The sequence below is a fragment of the Mesocricetus auratus genome, unplaced genomic scaffold (assembly GCF_017639785.1).
Source record: "Mesocricetus auratus isolate SY011 unplaced genomic scaffold, BCM_Maur_2.0 Super-Scaffold_4256, whole genome shotgun sequence".
NCBI lineage: Eukaryota > Metazoa > Chordata > Mammalia > Rodentia > Cricetidae > Mesocricetus > Mesocricetus auratus.
In genome coordinates, this window is record NW_024429182.1 from 1,684,589 (window position 1) to 1,694,223 (window position 9,635).

The window sequence follows — 9,635 nt, forward strand, 5'->3', positions numbered from 1 at the left end:
GGCATCTCGCAAATATTTATATTCCTCAGCGCCACGGCAGCCCGCGCCCACATTAGACGCTCTAATCCTGCCACTTTAAATAGATGAATTAATAAAGCAAACGAGCGGCTAATAAGCTGACTGTCCTGCCTTTTTGAGGCGGGGGGAAGGACTCGAAAGTGCGCCAAATTTGTTTGCAGTGGATCAAGGCGAGCCGCCTCTGCTTCACTTTCTTTATCTTAATTCCGACTTGAAAAGATATAATTATCTAGTTTGAACAGAGCGGCTATCAAATCCTTCTTTGGGCCGGGAAGGGGGGCGTTGGAGTGGATTGCAGCTCTCTGAGCCGCTCGGTGCAGCCGGAGATAGCGCGTAATGAAGATGTGGAGGCCCGAGATACAAAGGGCATTAACCTCATTAGCATGAAACCTTTTCTTCCTACCATTGTGGGACCCTTTCAGCCGCCTAATCCCCCCTATTTTCAAAGCTTGGTTTGTAATAAAGCTTTTAGGTTTTTTTTCCCCCTCAAAGCTAATAGTATTCTCTGATGATTTTATTGCTGTCACACTGTATAGGACATTTAGAAAAAAATTTTTTTTCTTCACCACACCTCCCCCCCCCTTTTCTTGCACTTAAATTTAAGTATATGGTTACTGCGAAAGGCTTTTTATCAAGACGGGACATTCTTTTTATTATGGAAGGGTCAGCCTCAATTTTAACGACACTATACTCTGTATTTAAGCCATTCTAGGTTTGGGAAGGTGGGCAAGGTAATCTTGTTCAAGTGAAAAAGATCCGTTTATCTTAGGAGCAGCAAATGCCAAGCACTGGGTAAAACTGGTGGTCACCATCGGTCCCACTGTGGGAGCCGCCTAAGCTCCTGCGTTGTTTGTGGAATTCCCGGGTGGCACCTGTGTCTTCTGAAACTGCCTGCAGTCCCCCACAGAACAAACTTCGGTGGAAGGGTCTTTGTGATCTCATAATATGAGCAGCCAGGTCTGCCCAGGGACCAAGACCAAGGGGAGAAGGGTGACAGAGATACAGGGAGCAAGAAGGAGGGAGAGAAGCAGAGAATGAAGCCTCCTTTAGGGGAGGGGAGAAAAAAAAACAGAAAGAAAAGATTCCTCGGTGCCCTATAGTCCCCACACATTCACAGAATGTCTAATCTTAACTTTTCAAGGCAGGATGTTAACAAAGCTTGTATTTTTGCCCTGCATTGTAACTTGGCCTTATCACGGTGTAAAGGGTGGGGGAGATTGTCCTAAATTATGTCCAGGCAGCCCCCCTGGACCCGCGGATTAAGAGATTAAAGGAGACCACTGGGCAAGGCCTCCTCTTTTCCCTTCATATTCCTGGTATGATAATTGCTTAAACTGATTTGCACTTTCACAAAAGCTCACAGGACGCTTTGTAGCTGGAACAGAACAGACGAGGTTTCTCTATCAATGGAAATAAAACTGATTAATGCAGCCTATCAGGATAGGAAGCAAATGAAGCATGCAAAAACAACCTCATACCCCCAGAAGGGGGAGGGGGAGGGAAAAGAGTGAAGTTTTCTTTGAGAATGGTTACAACTTTTTCTTTTCTATGTTAAAATTAAGAGTGGAAGATTTCTCAAAATGCTTGCCTTATAAGGCGTCTGGAGCCTTTGAGCTCATCCCCATCACTTTTGGCAGATTAGAGGGAAAAGGAGAAAGGAAAGGAAGGAAGGAGACAGGGGAAAGGGAGATCGACGATGTGTCCTTAAGGGGTTTGAAGTCAGAAACAAAGTTAGAAGCCTCGGAATCTAGGTTCCAAGTGGGTTTCCTGGAGATATTTTTCAATTCACAACTACATTCTAAACTTAAAAAAGAAAAAAGAAAACAGAAGAAAGGAGAAGCAAGAACTTTCTTTTAGCTTTTTACCCTGAAGTTGAAACTGAACTCCTTCAATAAAGTTGCTTGGACAGCTTCTCACCTTTCCCTGTTCTGAAAGAGTTTGGCTGTCTTAATCCTCTCCCTTGGGCATTCACATCTCTCTAAAATACATGCCACCCCCCTCCCCAAGCCATCAGTGTGGCTCTTCTGTGGGTGGGGAGTCAGGGTCTCTCCAGCCTAGTTGGAGGAGGATCCTATTGGACAAGCTAGAGAGTTACTTCTGTAAAGATCCACTTCAATTTCCCAAGACAACTACTCTGAGGGCATATTGATAAATCTTTATTGACAAAATATTGACATTGACATACTTCTTGGAAGTATATAGTGTGTTAGAATTCTAACAAATTAACACAAAACACAAAAATATTTACATTCTGGTATAGAAGACACTAAGGAAGCATTTGTCACCCTCTTTAGTAAGTCTATGGTCTTGGAAGAAAAACTCAGTGCTTGAAAACTCCCATGTCCTTGGCCACACTACCAACCACCACCCCGTTAACTACAGTCTTTCCTTCCACTTTTGCAATAGACAATCTTAAAGTTCTGAATGGGCCATTTCATTGAGTGGCTGGATGCAGTCAATTTCTCCAACCACGGAAAGGGAAGTTCACTTGGTGGATTTAAGTCTCAGAATGTTAGGAAAGGAAATATCCAAGAAATAGAATTAATTTAGGTTTTGGTTGTTCTTGCTGCTACTGCTGCTGCTGCTGCTGCTGTTTAACCCCAGCATAAATCCTGATTCTTCTCAGGGGCACCCTCCCCCGCCCTCCATCCCAATCCTGCTCCCTCATTTTTCTGTAAGAGGACCACTATCTCCGAGCCTACTTCATTTAGCTTTCACAATCACTTTGACAACAGAAGGTATCAAAAAGTGTTTTTTTTACAGACTGCACATTTCTCAGAAAAAAATAAAAATACACAGAACCTGTCTTTAACAGAAAAATAAAATTACAATTCATTTTTTAGACACCATTCGCCCAACAACTGCTACATGCAATTCAAGTTTTTGAAACAGGTGTAGGATGGGGCTAGACATGGAATTTTGTATGTTATTTCTAATTAAAGATGGGGGGAACACTGTGAAGTGCAAAATCAAAAGTCCTGTGCCCTTTTAAAAAAAACAATTATCATTTCTAAATGGACTTTGATAAGCGGAATACCTGCCAATCATCTTGTTTCCCTGGTTTGGCATTTGACTGACAGCTCCTCTTGTCAGGGTGTGCCTTTGCCTCACAAGGACCCATCATTCTCTCTCTCTCTCTCTCTCTCTCTCTCTCTCTCTCTCTCTCTCTCTCTCTCTCTCATTCTTTCTTCCCCTTTCTCTCTTCCCCTCCCAGTCTCTGTCTCTCTCACTCACTCAGCTGCCTCTTTAGACGAGGGTTGCATGTTGATGAAGGGGCCTCCGTCCTGCCATTCCGTGTACGCAGTGCCTGGTCCAGTGCCCTCGCTGTCCAAAGTCTGCTGCAAGCCACTGCTGTGATTCCCCTCTCTCCCTTTCTTGTTGAATGTGTGTGCAGTTTGGTTTTGTTTTGTAGGGTTTTTTTTTTCCTTCTTCCCCTCCTCTCCCTGTCTCTTTTGTTCCATGCTGTCCATTTCTGCGGGATTTAGGTTTTGTACTTTTAATCGTCTGAGGTCACGTCTATTTCCTCCGGACTCGCCTGCTTGGTGGCAATTCTCCACCGATTAATGTGGTGTGTCCCTTTTTTCTTCTGTTGAGAATCTGAGCCTTCTTCCTCTAGCTTCTGCCTTTTGAATTTCGTCCTCCGGTTCTGAAACCATACTTTTACCTGTGGGGAGAGGCAAGAGGGCATTGTTAGATGCTTCACAGTGCCTTCCTATCAAATGCCAGAGGTCTGTCCTTTGCCCAGGCCTGACCTCAGCTGCATCCATCCCCCCCCACACACACACCAAGGGCTGACCACTCCATGTCTCCCCTCTAAGACCAGGGACTCCAGGTGAGAAGCCTAGTCACTTTTCTTTCCAAAGCCTACCAATGAGCCTTTCCCAAAGGGCTACAGTACCCTCATTGGAGCCGTTTCTCCCACACAGGCATCCCCACCGAGAGCAAAAGCTTTTTGCAAAGCATGCAAAACTTTGTAAAAATAATTAAGGAAAAATATAAAGAAAAAAAAACATGTTTCTTGCTTGCTCAGCCAGTGAGTGAAGAAGAAAAGACCTCAGTCTCTGCCGGGCCTAATGTGCTTTCTATTTTCTGCCAGTCTGAAGTTGCCTAAATATAGCGCCTCCTCTGCCAGGCCAAGTAGAGGATGGGAGTTTGCCTGCTCTCCGGGGCCTTGCTGGGGTACACTGGCAGGTGAGCAGGGCTCCAGATAACCCAGGGAAAGCCAAGTGGACAGCGACTTTACAGGCCTCACTCAGGGCTTGGGCAAAGTGAAAGCTTCAGGGAGACTGACTTAGGAGGGAAGTGTAAGAAACTGAACAGGGGGGAGAAGCGGAGAGCCTCTTTCCTCCTCTCCTAGTCCAGTCCCTCCCTAAACAAGGTAGGATCGGCTTCAGCCTCAGCCACATCTCTTCCCTCTTGGAGAGGGTCTGGCAGCCTTCCCCAGAGCTTGCAGCTAGGAGTCTAGCGAGCAATGAAGTTAGCTGCCCTCACTGGCCTCCTGGGTCCTCCATTCAGGGGCACTGCGCCCAAGTTGGTTCAGCAGTGTCCTACAGATGAAGACAGTATTGACTGCAACCCGCGCGCGTCCTGATGGCGGTGGCCCCAGTCAGAGTTCCTGGGCTCCTGAGATGCCACTCCACACCCACCTTTAAGAGTGCCACAGGGTCCTCGCTTGTTCTCACCCAATTCTCCTGCCCCCCCAAAGTACCCTCCCGTGAAAAATCGGAGCGGAATAAGGCTGAGTTTAATATGTCTTGAGTTTGCTAATTAAGGGGGAGGACAGTTCAGCCCCACCACCACACCCCACCCCCGCGTTTGCCCAAAGAGCTGGTCCGTCCGGTGTGCTCTGGGCTTGACACGCACACAAAGACTCCAGGCAGTGTGGGCAGCCAGGCGGACAAAGACCACCGCTGCCTCGGCTATCCAGGAGCAATCAGCTGGGCCTTGCCTTGTGCCTGCCCTGCACAGACGCGCAAGCAAGGTACTCTTGTTATTTTTCTTCCCCCTGTGGAGGGGGAACTTTTAAAAAACAAAACCCTCAATTTGAACTTCTTAGAAAAAGCAGTACAACTTACTCTGCCCCCAGACGTTTCTGTTTACTGGGCACTTTGACCCTGCCTCGCGTCTGGGAGTACGGTAGCGCCTACTGTAGACCGAAACCCCTTCCCCGCCTTGGGACTAACCCAAGCCAGGCTGCCAACACTTGCTGCTCAGGAAGGCCGCGTCCCCTAAGGCTAGCTCTCTGCGAACCCTCTAGTTTTCAAGATCTCCCAGCCTTCCTCCAATCCAGATTCTGACTCCCCGGCATTCCCTTAAGGATAATCGGATGGACCCTTTAAGAACATGTACCTACCCTCTCATTCCCTACTCTCTCCAGCTAAGAGCTCCAGTCACCAGAACACCCTGCTGCAAATAGCCTCATCTCGGACCTGAGTTGAGTCTCCGGTGATTCTCACCAAAAGTACATGGCTTGGAGTTACCGGGGGGCCTGAGCAGCAGAGCAGAGGAGAGCTCATCCCTGTAGCTCATACTGCCCTAACAACACCGCCGAGCACCTGGAAAGTTACTGACCTGGAGCTCTGGGGTGGAAATAAACTCCACGAGCCCTCTCTTGGAGCTCCGCCTGGTGCTGGGCGCTAGCTGCCTGGGTCCGAATGGGTACCCTAGCTGCCGGGTCACACTCACCTGAGTTTCCGTAAGGCTGAGGCTGTGCGCCAGCTGCTTCCTTTCTGCTCCAACCACGTAATGATTCTTCTCGAAGGCGTGCTCCAGCCTTAAAAGCTGAGACGGCGAGAAGGCGGTTCGGATCCGCTTTGGCTTTCGGGCCAGAGCGTTGTGCAAAAGGAAACTCTCGGGACTTGTGTCGTTCCCTGCAGGGGGCACATCAGAAGTACCATTAGGGGGCCTCCCGGGCCAGAGTTGCCTGCAGGCTTCTCTGGAGCCGGGCTGGCCCAGTATAGCTCCCCGAGTCTCTGCCTAATTCGCAGCACCAGACCGGCCTCCAAGCCGGTGGCTCTCCCTAGGTTTTTGCAAAGGATGCTGGTTGAGTCTCCCGAACCTGGCCCCCGAGGCTCCAACCTGGGCGGTACCCAACTAGCAGTTGTCTCTGAGGGGCCAAAGCTCAGGCTCCAGACCTCCGCGGGCTCCGCAACTGCCCTGGCACCGCAGGCCTGGATACTTCCATGACGGGTGTCGGGAGCAGAAGCCAGGACAACAGAGCCCGGTCTTGGTGCCCATCATTCAAGAATAAGAATAGGCTGCCGAGTTTCTAGCCTACTTAAAATTTTGACTTAAGCTTGGGAAGAACAGTGGGACTCTACCCGTAGTTTTCTCGCGGATTTATTTAAGAATTTTTGTCTTGCTATCTCGCTGGGAAATTGCAGAGGCCAGTCGAGTCGTTGTAGCCGGGTCGGGACATGAGTTTCTAAGGCGACTGCCTCCAGAGTACTCAGTTCTGGGGGTCCCGGGTTGCAGAAAGATAGGAGAGGAGAGTGGAGGGACCGGAGCCTCGGGGTGACCGAGTTGCGATGGTCCGCGGTCACGTCACGAAGATCTGGGCTGCTCCTGATGTGGCGGGGCGACCACGAACGTGGCTGGCAGAAAATGGGGAAGCTGGGCTCTAAACTTTGAAAGCAAGGCTGGGTATTTCGGCTTCTCGTATTTGTTAAAAAAGTGAATCTTTTCGCCAAAAAAGCAAACAATGAAAACCAAAACCAAACCAAAACAAAACAACAACAACAACAAAAAAAAACAGCCAGTAGTCCCAGTGGGAGTGGAGGAAAATTCAACCCCGAACTAAGGGAGAAAGGTGTATTACTTTGGTTTGGGTTTTTTATTTGTTTTTTGTTTGGAGGTTTATGAAAATATATGTATATATAATGGCGAGGCGGCATCTACCTGATTCTAGACTCTGACAGGAAAGCAAAGTGTTATTGAATGGGCAAGCCCCTTGGTATCGATCTTGACCCGCCGGAGGTGGGTCTTTTAGGGACTACACTCAGCAAACTAAATACTCGAACCCTTTTCCTAAAGTTTTATCTTCCCTACCAACCCCTAAATCGGAAAAAAAAAATGAAGACACCCAAACAGATCTTCCCTTGTTGGGCCTTCTTTCGATTAGGTTTTTCCCTTTTCTTTTTCTTAATTTCTTTCTATTTTTTTTTTAAAGAAAAACAAAATCAACCAAACAGAAACCAGACGGAACCTGCCTTCCTGCCGCGTCCAGCGGGTGCCTCAATTAAACAGGTCGAGGGGAGAGAGTCAGTGGAGGTTTCTCCTTGCTCTGTTTCCGCCCCTCCCTAGGCCTCCAGAGCTAGAGGAAGGGAAACAGTTTGCTCTGAGATTTCGAAGGTCCCCTTGCTTCCGTCAAGGGTTTGAAGACCTGAAAGTCTCGGGTCTGGACTGGAGGGGCGTGGAGTGAATGTAGGAGCGCACAGTCCAGTGAACCTGGCCATGTGGCCGGGTCTGAATCCCTGAGATACACGATAGACCGGCTGGGGACACGGTCCCGAGGACCAGGATTCTGGGGACCTCGTGGGCTCGGGGCTTCTTGACAGTGGACTTCGCCGCCCGGCAGACTTGTCCCAGCCAGACCGACCCGGGCGGATACCACCGGACACCTCGTTCGCGCCCCTTTCCAAAAGGTCAAGGGGTGGACAAGTCAATAACCCGAACGAACCTCGGCTTCCAGAAATTGGGGACCTACACCACACGGGGGGCCCCTCGCTGCCTGGTTTCAGAACCGAGCATGCGGGCTGACCTCCGCCCAGGCCTCGAGGAGGAGCGGCCCACCCGGAGCAGGCCCGGCGCGCTGAAGGAGGGAACCAGAGAGGCGCGCTTCAGTTCCGCGACGTGGCACGTACCTTGGAAGCGATGACCCAGATATCGGTAGCGGTGGATGAGCCAGGGATAGAAGGTGGATGGGTCCCGCTGCTGCGAGGCGAAGAGGGGGTGTGGCGAGTGCGAGGAGGGCAAGGGGTGGGCGGCCAGGGCGTGCGGCGGCGGCACCGGGTGCACCGGCACGGCGGGGTTGGGCGGGTGCGAGACCGCCTCGGCGAACACCAAGTCCGGGTTGGAGTAGACGCCCCTGCCCGCGGCGGCGGCCGCGGCGGCCGAATGGAAGCCGTTGAGGAACGGATTTATTGGGCTGGAGTTCGCGTAGCTGAGCGCAGCGGGACGGATGGGGTCCTCGGAGCGCGAGGCAGGCAGGGGACTGTCCTTGGCCACCAGCGACTCGATGGTGAAGCAGCGCTTGGGCGCCGGCTGAAACATGCTGCTGCGCCGAGGAGCGGGCGCCCTGGGCTCCCTGCTCCCGGCGACCGCAGCGCGCTGCCTCCGCCGCCCGCTGCCCGCGGCGAGGACCGACGAGAATTGGGGACTCGTTTGTTTGGGGTGGGGATGGGGGTTGGGGGGAAAGGAAGGGAAAGGAAGGAAGAAAGAAAGGAAAGGAAAAAGGAAAGGAGGGGGAGGGGAGGAGAGGCAAAGCCGAAGATCCCGAGAATCTTGCACCAAACGAGCCCAACCTGGAGAAAGGGGGGAAAAATCCTTCCAGAAGAATTTGCAGGCGTGGATTGGGGTAATATTTTTTGAGAGAGATGGCGTGGGGGGGAGATTGGAGTTAGAGGCAGGGAAGGGGGGTTTCGGGGGAGGCAAAAAAAAGTTTTCTCTCCTTTGCAAAGGCGGGCAGGGCGCCCTAAGTCCAAGGACAATCCATGGAAGTGTTCGCTTCTTCACTAGTAGTGCAAACGATTTGTTAGTTCATGAGCCTAATTAGTGCGGGGATCACATAAACAGCTTCCTCCGAAGCCTGGTAAATGGCTTGATGATTGGTCGCTATTACTCGCCCTGAGGTGGAAGGGGGGAGACTCTTTAAAGTGCGTCAGAGGGAGGCGAGCGCCTGGGAACCCGGAGGCCTGGATCCCGGCCCAGAGTGGAACGGAGTTGGCGCCGCTGCCCCGGCTGTGCCTCCAGCCGCCCGCTCGGCCGCCGATCTCTCGGTGCCTTCGCCCGTCGCTCCGGGCTAGCTCCCTCGCTCCCCCGGCGCCTGCTGCGGCTTCTCTCCTCCTCTTTCGCCTCCTCCGCTTCCCTCTTCTCCTCCTCTTCCTCGTTCTTCTCCTCCTCCTCCTCTTCCTCCTCCTCCTCTTTCCCCACCTCCTCCCCCTCAGCCACCACCTCCTACTGCACCAACACCACTCCCTCCGGGGCACCCGGGTCCCTGCAGAGTCTTCGGCCCCGCGCTGCCTCCGCCGAGGACCCCTGGATCCTAAGCCTGCGGCGCGGGAGCTGCTAGGACTGAAGCGTCGACGCACGCACAGATTTCTTCACCCCTGAGGTCCCGCCGCGGCTGTCTCCTGCCCGGCGTCCGGGTCACTGAGATGGTTTCGGGAGTCCTGCGAGGGTAAGCGGGCGGGGACTGGTTCCGGGCGAGGGCTAACCCGCTTCACTCCTACCAATCCCCACCCCCAGCAAAACTCCCGAGGTTTCCTAGGCTCGCGAGGAGGGGGTTCCTCCCACTCCTCCAGCCAAGCGTAGCTTCGAGGTTCCAGGGTCCACGCGTTTGCAGTCTTTGACCCGGCTGGTTCGTTTGCAAGTGGAAACCCGAGAAGCTGGCTGTGCCT

The 9,635-nt window shown here is 51.9% G+C and overlaps 1 protein-coding gene across 2 annotated transcripts; it reads right to left on the bottom strand.

Moving 5' to 3' along the window:
- Positions 1–2,158: 2,158 nt before the first annotated feature.
- Emx2 (empty spiracles homeobox 2) lies at positions 2,159–8,775 on the bottom strand. 2 transcript variants are annotated; one of them, XM_005085343.4, is made up of 3 exons: positions 7,881–8,775; positions 5,704–5,888; positions 2,159–3,682 (listed from the first exon to the last, which is right to left on the bottom strand). In XM_005085343.4, exons 1-3 carry the CDS (start codon positions 8,287–8,289, stop codon positions 3,515–3,517), a joined length of 762 nt encoding a protein of 253 aa, XP_005085400.1. In that variant the 5' UTR covers positions 8,290–8,775; the 3' UTR covers positions 2,159–3,514. The 2 variants fall into 2 exon arrangements, with proteins under 2 accessions (XP_005085400.1, XP_040597984.1); XM_040742050.1 differs by lacking the exon at positions 5,704–5,888 and having other exon boundaries at positions 3,579–3,682; positions 7,881–8,391.
- Between the last annotated feature and the right edge of the window lie 860 nt (positions 8,776–9,635).

Coding starts and splice junctions, on each gene's coding strand:
- Emx2 (XM_005085343.4), bottom strand. CDS start 8,289: ATGTTTCAGCCGGCGCCCAAGCGCTGCTTCACCATCGAGTCGCTGGTG. Junction 5,889..7,880: donor TCTGGGTCATCGCTTCCAAG/GTACGTGCCACG, acceptor TGCCCCCTGCAG/GGAACGACACAAGTCCCGAG. Junction 3,683..5,703: donor TCAGCCTTACGGAAACTCAG/GTGAGTGTGACC, acceptor CTCTCCCCACAG/GTAAAAGTATGGTTTCAGAA.